General features: G+C 39.8%; 1 protein-coding gene across 1 annotated transcript; it reads right to left on the reverse strand.

Annotated features, from left to right (window-relative positions):
• Nucleotides 1-2,815: 2,815 nt before the first annotated feature.
• Nucleotides 2,816-11,794, reverse strand: LOC123963217 (ubiquitin carboxyl-terminal hydrolase 2-like). The gene is made up of 12 exons (XM_046039886.1): nucleotides 11,447-11,794; nucleotides 7,055-7,102; nucleotides 6,820-6,943; nucleotides 6,247-6,358; nucleotides 5,944-6,054; nucleotides 5,458-5,522; nucleotides 5,248-5,351; nucleotides 4,818-4,898; nucleotides 4,629-4,707; nucleotides 4,225-4,332; nucleotides 3,986-4,106; nucleotides 2,816-3,661 (listed from the first exon to the last, which is right to left on the reverse strand). Exons 1-12 carry the CDS (start codon nucleotides 11,642-11,644, stop codon nucleotides 3,556-3,558), a joined length of 1,257 nt encoding a protein of 418 aa, XP_045895842.1. The 5' UTR covers nucleotides 11,645-11,794; the 3' UTR covers nucleotides 2,816-3,555.
• Between the last annotated feature and the right edge of the window lie 2,132 nt (nucleotides 11,795-13,926).

Raw genomic sequence — 13,926 nt, forward strand, 5'->3', positions numbered from 1 at the left:
CCAGAGAACACCAAGATTGGCAAATTCGCCACTGGTGCCCTGTGCTCTTCACAGATGAAAGCAGGTTCACACTGAGCACGTGTGACAGACGTGACAGAGTCTGGAGACGCCGTGGAGAACGTTCTGCTGCCTGCAACATCCTCCAGCATGACCAGTTTGGCGGTGGGTCAGTAATGGTGTGGGGTGGCATTTCTTCGGGGGGCCGCACAGCCCACCATGTGCTCGTTCAGAGGTAGCCTGACTGCCATTAGGTACCGAGATGAGATCCTCAGACCCCTTGTGAGACCATATGCTGGTGCGGTCGGCCCTGGGTTCCTCCTAATGCAAGACAATGCTAGACCTCATGTGGCTGCAGTGTGTCAGCAGTTCCTGCAAGAGGAAGGCATTGATGCTATGGACTGGCCTGCCTGTTCGCCAGACCTGAATCCAATTGAGCACATCTAGGACATCATGTCTCGCTCCATCCACCAACACCACGTTGCACCACAGACTGTCCAGGAGTTGGCGGATGCTTTAATCCAGGTCTGGGAGGAGATCCCTCAGGAGACCATCCGCCACCTCATCAGGAGCATGCCCAGGCGTTGTAGGGAGGTCATACAGGCATGTGGAGGCCACACACGCTACTGAGCCTTATTTTGACTTGTTTTAAGGACATTACATCAAAGTTGGATCGGCCTGTAGTGTGGTTTTCCACTTTGATTTTTAGTGTGACTCCAAATCCAGACCTCCATGGGTTGATAAATTTGATTTCCATTGATAATTTTTGCGTGATTTTGTTGTCAGCACATTCAACTAACTTTACTAAAGTAAAGAAAGGAGTATTTAATGAGATTATTTCATTCATGCAGATCTAGGATGTGTTATTTTAGTGTTCCCTTTATTTTTTTGAGCAGTGTATTTAGCATGGCTAAAAATATTCATCATAAATCAAAATTAAGAGATACTAAATCAAACGATTGACTTACTTTGTCAAAATTATTAGATTATGATGAGATGACAGTAAACACAAAATACAGTAAATCAATCAGACTGCATCATATTTCTAAACCTACTTTAATCAAATGGGCCATGTCTGATTTATGACAAGTTGATAAATACCAGCCCTATATAACCACAACCCTTGTATGCCAGGACAACATGACATTCATCCCACTGACTACGTGTATCTAAACCATCCCCGTGTTGTGGGAGAGGCACAGTTAATGTTACAGGTTACATCTGCAACAACACTCGGCCCTGCTCCAATAACTAATCTTTTCTCCTCACAAATTGGCCTCCTCACAAACAGATCATCTGTCTAAACCCCAGAAACCTAATCTCTCACACACACACACTCACTCACTTCTTTTCCCTCTGGCGTTAATAAGCTCAGTGGCTCAAGGAGTTTACTCAGAGGGAAGAGAGAGGACAGATGGGGGTGGTGTCCACAGTAAACCTTTAGTTCCGGTATCGGTTTGATGATATATAGAGCCACTATTATTAAAGATCAGGTAGCCAGGTAGCCATATGGTAAAGATTCCTTGCTTGCCTCATCTTTTAAAGAGAAATTCTTCATGTCAAACAGAATACTAATCTGAGAGTTAGTCTGATAATTCAAGGGGTTTGTGTCAATTTGGTATTGATGACAAAATAGCAGTTTATGACAGACAATTATTAGCATTGGTCTACATACAAACACGCCTCATCTGTTTATACACAAATATATATACAGCTCCCTCTAGTGGGTTAAGTGTGACCAAGCACCTCTGTCAGATGGCCTTGTATGATGTGGGTCGAAGGTTTTTCTGACATAAATCTAATCTGACCTTAATCTGCTCATTTAGCCTGAAAATTCACAGCAGGCACAGCCCACATTGGTCTGTATACAATACTGGTAAAGAGGGAAATGACTGGTTTTTAACTTTTGATGTACTGCTTATACTACATGAGTAACCAGTTATGGCATATTTCAGGTCAACACTTCTATTACGTTGTAAATGTATTAATCCCCTTTATAAAGCTACAATTTCTTTATTACATAATCCAATGCCAGGTTGCATCACTTTATCTATGCTCTTTGCTTCACTCCTTATTAAACATTACAAGGGCTACAACTTAAAGCTGCACTAATAAATACTTTTTATGTTAACAATGGATCAAATTACTGTGTGTAATGTAAAATTTGTCGTCGTAATGAACACACAGAGAATTATCACCCAACTCATCACCCTGTTATTTTATTTTGGTTTTAGTTCATTTTTTTACTGTAAAGTACTTTGTGACCCCTCTTTCTCCATGAAAGGTGCTATATAAATAAACTTTACTTACTTACCCTTTCCCTACATATTACCCTTTCCATAAGGATTTTGAGCCTCATTTAGCTCATTGCTTTGGTTTTGTAGCACACAGCTTTTCCCTGACAACCTCATTTCTAGACAGAAACACAACTTTAAACTAATGCTATTGTTGCTCTGTGTCTGCTGGATATATAAATAGGCAACCATTTACTAACATGCTCCCACCAACCATTTATAAGGTAGATAATATGTCAGATTTTATCACTTTGTTCTGCTGCACCCAAGTGGTCAAAAAATCAGTTATACTGCTTTAAATGGTTTAGAAGTGATCATTGGTTTGTGTGTAATTCATTGTATGTGGTATATGCTTTCTGTTAGAGAGTGTTGAAAGAAATTGTCACAGGATTTGCTGAATGCTTAACATTGTATACAGCCTACCTATATTTTTATTACTGCTATTACGCACGTGAACTTTTCTTCAACTTTCATTTGGCTGGCTGGCTAAATAGGGTTTAAATAAAAATAAAAACACGATGCAGTGAAAGTTAACGATGAATTTTAATCATTTATAGACTCTGAACTGACTTAGATGTAAAGTCAGCAACATTATTGCTGGAAGAAGTATTGTTGATGCATTTTTACACAGCTTTGGTATGTCTGGCTTATCCACAGTACAGTTTCATTCACTGTGCTGTAAATACTGTACAAAAATAAAATGTGCTTTTACATGAAACATCCTCTCTCCATTAGTAGATTCCCTCTGTTTTCAGAGGAAATCATAAGGCTTGTTAAATGACTTATACAGTGTGTACTTTCAGTTACTGGCATGTTAAATAGAATAAATTACATCTTGCAGTTAGTGTGCGAGGCATTCTTCATGTCTCCGTATCATCCTCACTTAATAAGGTTAATAGTTCATGTTCAAAGTGCATAAAAGTACACTAAAAAGGCATTTTGACTCAGCTGAGCCTTGAGCTGAATTTCTACACTTTTTTTTTGACAATGGAAGTCCTATTTTCTCAGTGTCACTTCAGTTCCACTTGCACTTATGAGCTCAGCTTGAAGTCCAGATGTGCTTTCACATCCACCCTTTTCCCTCAAAAACCCCTTGAAAGGAAGGTCAAAGGGTGTTTATTTTTCTCAGCAACATGTCTTTGTGCTCCACATTCACAGACTGCAATGGCAGTACCCTCTCCACTAGTTGGCGCTTTCTCCCAGCAGGCAGTCTCGCTCCATTTTTAGGCCCAGTTTAGTCCAGCTTATCACACCTCCACAGTTTCTAAAGCCGACACGTCTGATATTTGCTGTGTGGGAAGGGGGCCAGCTCGTAGAATAGGACGTAGGCGTTGCTGCTGCGGACCTGACTGGAGGACACTGGGCTCACCCTGCATGGAACACACAGTACACACTGTAGTTACTAAACTGGATCCCACAAAGCATTGTTAAATATGAGCACAGAAATGATCCAAACAATACACTGTCAAAGCCACACAGCACCCCCAACCACACACATACATGCGTACACCCGACCTACTAACCTAACCTAATTTATTTTGCCAACAAGTCGATACACTTGACATGACACACCTTTATACAGCTAGAATGAGGTCATTTTCATTTGACAGCAGGTACATACAGCTTTCCGCCAATCTGATAACACGATATGTGAGGTGATATGATGATATGCGAGTAGATGTGAGAGTTGATACCTAGAGTCGTTGTAGCTGTACCACTCCCCAAGTGCCGGGTTCCTGCAGTAGGCTGTGTAATGGCCTCCCAAAGCGTTTCCCGAGTGGTTGGATACGGCATACAGGTTATACACAGCGCGCTCTGTGAGGAGAGACAACACTGCCAGTCATCACTAGTGCAATCCTTACTCGTCAAATCCAGCTGACCTAAAAAAAACACATTAAATATTTTCCTTTCCTCATCTTCGGCAAATACTTACCGCTGCTCTCTGAGGCAAACTCCCGCAGGTCCAGCTCTTTGAGAGGGAAGTTGACGTAAGTGGAGAGTTTGCTGGTTCGGATGTTAGAGTCTGAGAAGCGCTTCAGATCTGACAGGAGCACTGGGTCAAGGAGCCAACACTGGTTCAAAATAACATCTCTGTACTTTAACTAGTCTCTAACTGTGTCCATCTGTGTTCTGTGTTCCATCATTATTTAAAAATTAAGATGATGCACACACAGCTTATTCACTGAGCAACTAAACAGACCAAAATGGTCCATATATATTTCTGGTATATCAGTGACTTTGTGTATGCTAATTTGTTAGCAGGAAGACCTCTAGCCATCTGCATCCAAATGCTGCAAGTATTAAACAAAAAGTTGCAAAGATGTGAGGAAAGGATACGAAGCACGAGGATCTGAGGGAACTTCTGAATGCTGAATCTTTTGGTGCATTTCCTTCTGGCTTTGCATCTGTTGCATGTCTGAGAGAGAGACAAACACAGTGGAGGCAGTGAGATACTACTGCGATATAATTCATATATCGTTTATACAAAAGAATGAGGAGGGTGGTGTGTTATGTGAGGCTTCTTACCGGTCTTTCTTCTCCATCCAGCACATCCTCTTTTGTAAAGAGTCTCAAGCAGTCTTTGAGAGTCACTTCGCCTGAGCTTTTCTGTGGAGACACAGAGCATGTCAAACAGTTCAGCTCCTTTATAACGGCCATTAATCTGAAGCATTTCTTATATGATCAAACAATAATCTGGTGGAAGTCTTGGTCCCACAAACTGCACTGCACCATTGTTTCTTTAAAAATGTAAACACACAGAGGACATTATGTGCCCAATTGTGAAGTGAAAATATACAGTATATTATGTTTAGTTATATATGATACAGCAGGACAATTTTGTCTGTTTATATCACAGACAAGGAATGAATTGTTTTCCAATGCAACAAACACTGTTTTACAAAATATGGATGGCTAAACCTTTCCAAAGTGTATTTGTTCTTGTGTGTGTTCTGACCTGTGCAACAGGTATCGATAGGTCCCAGAATGGGTCGAACACTGTGGAGCGGAACCCACAGACGGTGCAGGTCACAGAGCTCTTCAGCTGTCCAACAAACAGATCTAAAGGCAGAAATAACAGATGGAAGATTAATTTAAATTTAACATGCTTAGAAATTCAAGGATGGTATAAAGGTAATTATGCAGCCCATGAAGGTAAATCCCTTACCCACTACTTTGCTGTCCTCCCTCTCCAAGTACATATTCCACATCCGCTTGCCTTTTTCCTCATCCCTGTGAATGAAACCATACAGTACAGCGTCTTACTCCCAAAGCTGTTAAAAGCTATTAAAAAACTGAAATGTGTGTCCTTTAATTAGTTCATCTTTAGATACGAGATACTTTAACAGACATTGTAAACGTTCTTATGCATGTCTGCAATTCCAGGTATTGATAACTATGGGATTTGTTAAATAAATACCTATTGTCATTGAACATATTTGGAATATTAGTTCATAAATCTTACGTTATACGTATGTATGAAATCTTGAAGGCTATTAATTACATAGTAATTATAAATAATTACACAATTTACTTCCATTGCAGCCCAATCAGGGTTGTAGCAGTGTTTTTTGGCACAAGCTGTCAGTGACAGGGCAGGTTATGAGTGACTTATTGGGAGCAGAGGTGAGAAGACAGGGTTTTGCTGACTTACGAGAGGTGGTCAAAGTCCTCCACAGACACCTTAGGGCGGACTGTCACTCTATTCACTTCATTATGGAGGCCGTCCAACAAGAAGCGTAGAAACTCCTGAGCGTCCTGCTGACTGCAGAGAGACAAAAGGAGAAATTATTTATTATTTGACTTTATTTCAACAAGCAGTTTTACTCATTTCAATTATCAGTTTAATTGAAACATTTCTGAAATAAGCTTTCTCTTTTAACTGAGCTGAATTAAAAGGCTTACAAGCAGGAGTGTGTGTGTGTGTGTGTGTGTGGGGGGGGGGGGGGACACTTACTTGCAGCCCACAAATTTGGGAGCGTATCTCTGGATCTGGCTCCTAAAATCAGAGGGACTGATGGCCTCGTTGTTCACAGAAGTCCACAGGTTCTGAGTCAACTTTGCAAACTCTGAGACAGCAGGCGAAAGGAAGGATAAAATAATGTCAGGAAATGAGACCATAATCATGAAAAAAACATACCTGCAATTTATGAGCAACACCATCCTTTCCTAAATTCAAAGTCTGCTACTTTTATAGGGAACATATACTGGCTCCTCTTATGGTTGTATTCCCCCCCTCCCAAAATTTTTTTATATTATTTATTATTTATATATATATATATATATATATATATATATATATATATATATATATATATATATATATATATATATATTTATATTTATTATTTATATTGTAAGTGAAAAACACAACATTTTGAGAGACATCTGCATTCTTTGGCTTGCTGGCTTGCCGCTTGCAGAGTTTTGACCTTGACCTTTGTATGAAAACCTTATGTTTTAAGATTAGTGTGTATGAAAACAGGCGGACAGCAAAAACACTAGACAGGTCCACAAAGTCTTATACTACCTTCCATAAGAGCAGCGTTACTCCTGCAGTTGTTGTTGAGGTCAGTGCGATGGACGTTTCTCAGGCAGTAATCTCTCAGCTCAGGAGTGTTACTCAGACATTGCAGGATGGAGTTCATGAAACACTGGAAATCAAAACATCAAAAACCATTAATTAAATGACGATCCAGACTCAGGTGGTGGTCAGCGTGCAGTGTATTGTACATTAGACCACAAAGTGATGTAAAAGCACTTACTGTGTTGCCCAAGTTCTTCAGGCCCACCAGCCCTTGAGGACTCTTGTTCTATTCAAACAGAAAAAGGAGGAGACTTTAGTTTACTTGTGTATTTGAAGTTCGTTTTTTATGTTCACTTTCTTGGGCTCATGATGGTGTCAACATGGGAACTATGGGAATAATAATTTACCACTTCCACTTCCATGGGCCAAGATGAGTTAGAGCTGGGGTCCATATGAGCAAAACTAAATAGGATATGTTTCGTTTAACATGGGTTACCCCAGGCTACTATTAAACCATAAATTAACTAATAGAAGCAGACAGTCTTCAGAGCTATTTTGTTTGTAACCTCAATTATTAACATGTCAAATGCACCAATTTCCTGGAAAAGTCTCCATATGAATTAAAGTGCTAAGAGCTGCTACAGATATTTCTTGTTCTTTCCCTTATCAGTATAGTCTGCTACACATCCCAGCAGATCAGCCTGCACATGGTCTCTGTATAGTGAAACCACTGTATGAAAGCAACCCTGCTACATTCCTCAACTGTGAATAAGCCTCAAAGGACTGTATGGCATTTATTTAATGCATACCATCTGATGGTCACATTGTTGGCAGCATCGCAGCACTGTGCTGTGGACATCAGCTACTGTTCCACACACTCTGATGAAATACCACAGTGTGTCCTGACCTCTCCCTGCACTGATGAGCCCACCAGCCAGCCACTATCCACACCACGGTGACATCACACAAGCATGTGATGCGGGACGAAGAGAACAGCTCTACTGAGAATCTGCAGAACACAACGTGGTGTCAAGTTGTTTGTCTGGGTCACTGCTTCAGTCCAGCATTAACTAGTTTTGTTTTTGACATATCTGGTGCCACTGGTGGTGCAGCGTTAATCATCTGTACTGCACATCTGCTGATAGTGGTACTTTTAGATCGAGACTGCTGATGTATGTATGACTGAACATTTCCAGAGCAATCACAAGCATCTGATTTCTTATTACACTATGGAAATTCTTTGAAACAACATTTTCACAGATTTGATTTCCAGTTAAAAAGATGTCCAGACATTTAGATTAAAACAAACTAAATGTTTCCAAGGAAGGTTAAAGTCAACAGCTAGGACATGGTTGAAGATACTTGAAAACGTTTCATCCATCATCCGACAGACATCTTCAGAACTGCCTGTGTTTGGGTTAGGCAAATTTCAAGAGCAATTGAAGAGGAAAATCCTATCTTTCTCCATACAACTGTGCAAAAACATATACATAAAGCAAAGATAGTTTTAGATAATGGGTCAGGTTTAAGTCTCAAGTTTGGCAGAACCAGCTGGGTTCAGGTTGGATCTTATAGGTCAAGTTTTAGGCCCTTTCAGAACTCTAGCTGGGACCCACTGGAAACCATTTTTACTGGCCTAATCCAGGTCATCATTGATCTCATAACCCTTAAATAATTGTGGTAAATACTAAATAAATATTAATATATGTGGCAATTCCCGTATGTGAATATTACTGTAGGTACTGGCATGTTGGCTTGTGACTTGCAGCACATCCTGAATGAGGTAACATAGTAACAGTGTAACATGATGACTTGGAGCAGGTCTGCCCGGTCATGGATCAACGCCTCTGCTGGTGGCTGAGGAGCTGCTTGTGGAACTGACCGAAGCATACATGGAGGCACAAATGCAAATAGGTACACAGATAATTTGTTGCTGCTGTAAACTGAGCAACAATTTCAGCTGCCTGTACTTTATGTTAATCTGCTGTAGCTGATAAGGTGTTACAGTGGTCAGACTTGGAGACATGAGGTGTGATTTTGAGTACAGAGCAGCTGAGCAGAAAGTTTACTTAGACTTTATATAAGGCATTTTAAGTAAATATGAAAACGTTAGTATAATCCTAATGCGCTGTTATCTTTATCAAGACTTCCAGTGAAGAGGTTTAGTGCCTCATGATGGTTGTCATGTGGTTGTAAAAGCTTTCCAACCCTGAAAATAGAACTGTGACAGTATAAGCTATCAACAGCCCTCTTGGCTGAAATCTTTTTTTTCTCCTTTGTATTTCTCTTCTTCTCTGCAGTATTTGAAGGTGACCATATGGTGCGAGTCCCAATCTGCTGCACTGTTGTGAATACTGACCAGCGGGGCCCGTCACACTCAGCAGGAGGCCTGTGATTTAAAAGACCCATCCAAAAACCGAGGAAGTGATGCGTTTAGGTAATCTCTGCGCTCCGAACAACAATGAGCTCCACTGGTTGGCATGATTTCAGACGGAAGGAAAGAGCTAGAGAACGTAATGTCCTAAACCAGTTCTGCAACCCTGATCAAGGCCATATAACATGTGATGAAAGAAGCAACACCATTGCACACACATGGCATCAGCTATGCCACTCCCTTCGAAACAGTATAAACATAAATCTCTGATAATAGTAGGGGTTGGACAGGTCCAACATACCATCCTGAAGTAGGAGTATTACTAGTACTTTCCTAACATTGTACCAAGAAGAGAAAATAAAACTAATTTAAAATGCATTGGGAGTAAAGTTATCGCTTTTTTTAATTACTGCCAACTTTTGAAAAAGATGGAAAAGGCACAGAAAGGTTCTTTTCTCAGCTGACTGCTCCTTCACTGAATGAGCAGCTTAAGATGCTTGAGGAGAGATGACTCAAGTTTCCCCCTGATGCACAAGATAAACTAGAGTCTACAACCATGCATTGATGTATACTAATCAATAGAACTGCAACAAATTGTCAATCAATCAATTAGTTGATTGAGAGAAAAATAAACTGCAACTTTTTTTATAATCGATTTATTTTTTAAGCTATTTTTCAAGCTAAAATGCCAAAATACCCTGGCTCCATCTCTCAAATGTGAGAATTTGTTGCTTCTTAGTTTTATGTAATAGTAAACTGAATATCTTTTGAAGGAGGACTGTTGGTCGGACCCAACAAGCATTTGACAACATCACCTTGGGCTTTGGAAAATTGTGATGGGCTTTTTCAAAAAACTATTTTGACATTTTTTAGACCAAACTATTAACAGATTTATCTAGAAAACAATAATTTGTTGCAGCTCTAAATGGAAATTTTGACCTCATGGTGGCGCTAGATAAAACGTCAAGAGGATCACTGGGCAACATCTTTCATGGAAATCCATCCAATAGTTGCGGAGATCAAGATCGCTAGAGCTGCTAGTGTGGACAATTAAATAAAAAAATGTTGGTTGTAGAAGAACTACAAACTACATAAAAAAGCAACTCAATCACACTAAGATTAGGCCTAGTTAAAAGTGCAATTAGATGCTGTATGTTCAGTGTAAACACAAGCACACACACCACTGAGAGACAAATAGCATTGCCTACAGTATCAACAAGGACAAAGACTTTAATAAGTGTAGCCAACTAAGTCATTCACACTGCCATAAACACATCAAACCCACATGGACACAAATATGTGCGGGCTGTGGGCAGCTCTGTGTGTTAACAAAATGTACTGGGCAGATGATAAGGTGACAGCCTGGACACATTCCTTATCAGCAGTACTCCTTCTTATTATGCAACCAACGTTACACTCGACTTGTTACTTTAATGCAGGCGGCTGCTGTTCTTAACTACCCTGCTTTTTTGTGTGTATGCTTACAGCCCAGTCCTCCACTGTGCTGATAACGGCCTAAAGGTCAGAGCTGGACCTCCTTAAAGTGAGTGAACAGTATTTCATGGAGTCTTATTTTTCTCTGCTTAAGTAGTGGCATCATTTTTTTTTTACTGCACATGAATAATTCTTTACAAGTTTACTGGGATATTTACATAGAAATATTCTGAAATGTTATATCTACTTTATGAGTGTTGTCTAGAGGCCTAAAACAAAACTTACATGAACACTGAACAAACATTTAGTACAATACAATTTTTTTTTCACCAAATTAATAAACATATACACACACAACCCTAACCTAGGTATATATTTGACTAAAATTAATTTTTGCATAACATCACATTTGAAACTTATATATGATTATTTATTGTTTTGTATTATATCCTATATTTATTTTTATATATCACATATTATTGAATATTGTTAATGTTAAGACTATAGCTGTATACTGTCCATACTCCTTAAAAATATGCACAGCTAAATTGTTTGACTTTAGTGCTATTTGCACTCCTAAGAAACTACATTTCTGTTGGGGGGCGGGGGGGGCTCTTGGCTCAGCCCCCCAAAATATATCTGCAGTGACGCCACTGGTTTAGTCCATACAAGTATATCTCAACTTTAAAAAGTCTGTGCACATACAGAAAAATATGGTATTCTTTTTAAAAAGAAGTTACCAAAATTAAAAAGGTATCAGGAAGAGGAGAATACTTTTGGAAAGGTGTGACAGAAGTAGAGGTGCAGTGGTGGTCGACTCACCTTGGCCTGGTTGATGATCAGACCCATGAATGTGGACACCAGCTTGGACCGGGACAACGACGGACTCTTTTTCCGCAGGTCGGGTTTGTCTAAGGAGAGAGCGGCCGGTTCCTCCGCTACTGTCACCGTATATGAGTGTCGCAGAGACGGCATGGTAACGCTGTTGATTGTTGTCCGACACCAGGATGGCAGCGTCATTCAATGCAGGTGGACACAGTTAAATCCCACTGACGGGCTCTTTACTGAGGCTGAGGTCTGTAATCAAGTCAGAATAAACCGAGTCCTGCGGGTTGTCAGTCTGCTCTGTCCTGCACCTGTACACAACCTCTCTATGTAAGAAAAACACAGAAGTGGCGTGTATCGGAGTTTTTACTGCGTGCTGTAAACGCCCCCTCCCAACCCGTGAAGAGTGGCGCTGCCTTCAAGTGCTGAAGGAAACGTCCGAATTGTGACAACTCCTCTCTTGGTGCATCAGGAGTAACAAAGAAGCTGTGGAAGAACAGTGGTGTAGCCAGAGTTACTGAGAATCTAAGTATCAAAAGCACTCATTGTGCAGTAAAATGTCCCGTGTGAGTAATACGCTATATTATATAGTAGGCCTAGCCTATAGATTATTAGATATCTGATACTAATGAAGTAGTCTACAGTTAACTCTGAAATGTAGTGGAGCAGAAGTAGGCCTATAAAGTAAAATAAAATGGAAATGCCTAAGTACAAGTTCCTCAAAGTTTTGCTAAAGTACAGTTTTACTGGGGTAAATCTACTACTAACATTATTATCAGCCACTGTTAATGAAAATATATTTATGTACTCTAATAATAACTCTAATAATAATGCAACCAGGTCACTATTTAATGTAGTGACCTGGTTGCATTATTATTAGAGTTCATCAGAATGGATCATACCAATGGCTTTGGTTAGTTTTTTGGCTAAACGGTCCAATGAGAGATTTCAGTGCTAATATTTATGTACTTTTATTTAAGTTATATTTTGAATGCAAGACTTGTACTTGTATCCAAGTAGTACTGTAGCTGCAGAGAGCATCCGGACACTGAAAGGCTCCCAGAATGTATTGGACAGAACAGGCAATGAAGACATCTGCTTAATGTGCATTTTCTTATACAAATTGGAGCTGCAGCCGAATGATGCTGTAGCCATTATTTATCTGTTTCTTTTCTTGTGGTTCTTTAACTGGGGGGTGGAACCCCTGCAGAAGGGACGTTAATGACCAATGGAGTGGAACTTAGTTAAATGAACATGATTTACGTAGGGAAATTAAAAAAACACTTAGCTGATGCTACTGAGCTGACCTGAATTATTGATTTTATTTCAATCAAATTCAAACTGGGCTCCTTTTTTATTTGTTGCTCCCCCAGTATTGTTGATGATTCTATCTATCTATCTATCTATCTATCTATCTATCTATCTATCTGTCTTTCTCTTTTGATAACAACTACTTTTTAAGTGAGAAATTCTCTTAAGTGAGAAATTATTTCTGCAGAAATAAATGTTTCACAGTTCAGTTTTTTTATAATTAAATATTATTCAGTAGTTATTTGTTTGCATATTCTTTTCTGAAACAAAACCTACTGTGTAGCAGACACAGAATATGTGGGTGGTTAAAAGAAGGTAAAAAAAAAATAGCATGTGTTGGCAGAAAATAAAAGCTCTAATCAGCTTTATTCCACATTCCAAAACCTCATCCCCGTGCAGGGAGACTTGCTGACATTGACTCTGATCTTTAGACTGTGGTACTGACTTGACACAGAAATTACTCTTAGTCTGATAAGAAGCTTTATATCTGCCTTGTAAACCAGGTCCTTCAACCTTCTACATTCTTTTTGATCTACTGGCTATAAGAGAGAGAACATTCAAATCACAGAGGCTGGTGCAGTTATAGAACACACCATGCTCAGCTAATGAATCAGGTTTTATAGACCCTAGAGTCTGTTGGATTAAATGAATGATATACTGATGATTTTGCTATTTTTGAACCTCACCAGTAATGGAGCTAAAATTGTAAATACATTAAAATCAAAGTGTGAGTGGGAGCATGAGTGGTTGTTTGTCTATGTGTGGCCCTGCGATGGACTGGCGACCTGTCCAGGGTGTACCCCGCCTTTCACCCGATGCCAGCCGGGATTGGCTCCAGCCCCCCGCGACCCTGTACGCAGGTTGACGATGGATGGATGTATGTGACTAGTAACTTACAAATGCCATTCACACCTGACTGCCGCACCATGGAAACAATTAACATACAGTACGTCAGTGAGTGAACACCTCAAACAGTCCTCATATTCAGGCAAACCCAATGGGAACACTTGGTAAGATGCCATTTCTACAAACCTCATAATTAACTATCCACATGTACCAAAGAAGAATGTGAACTCTGACACATTCCAGCCATGGCTTATTCTCACCGCAGGTTGAACTGTAAAGACTTTATATCAGATCACATACCAGGTTTGTTGTGTCAGAAA

The sequence above is a fragment of the Micropterus dolomieu genome, linkage group LG23 (genome assembly GCF_021292245.1).
Source record: "Micropterus dolomieu isolate WLL.071019.BEF.003 ecotype Adirondacks linkage group LG23, ASM2129224v1, whole genome shotgun sequence".
NCBI lineage: Eukaryota > Metazoa > Chordata > Actinopteri > Centrarchiformes > Centrarchidae > Micropterus > Micropterus dolomieu.

Bases quoted from the DNA above. Each gene is read 5' to 3' on its own strand.
- LOC123963217 (XM_046039886.1), bottom strand. From the start codon at position 11,644: ATGACGCTGCCATCCTGGTGTCGGACAACAATCAACAGCGTTACCATG. The intron at 6,944-7,054 runs GTAAGTGCTTTT...TTTGATTTCCAG, and splicing joins TGAAGAACTTGGGCAACACA to TGTTTCATGAACTCCATCCT. The intron at 4,708-4,817 runs GTAAGAAGCCTC...TCTCTCTCTCAG, and splicing joins TGGATGGAGAAGAAAGACCG to ACATGCAACAGATGCAAAGC.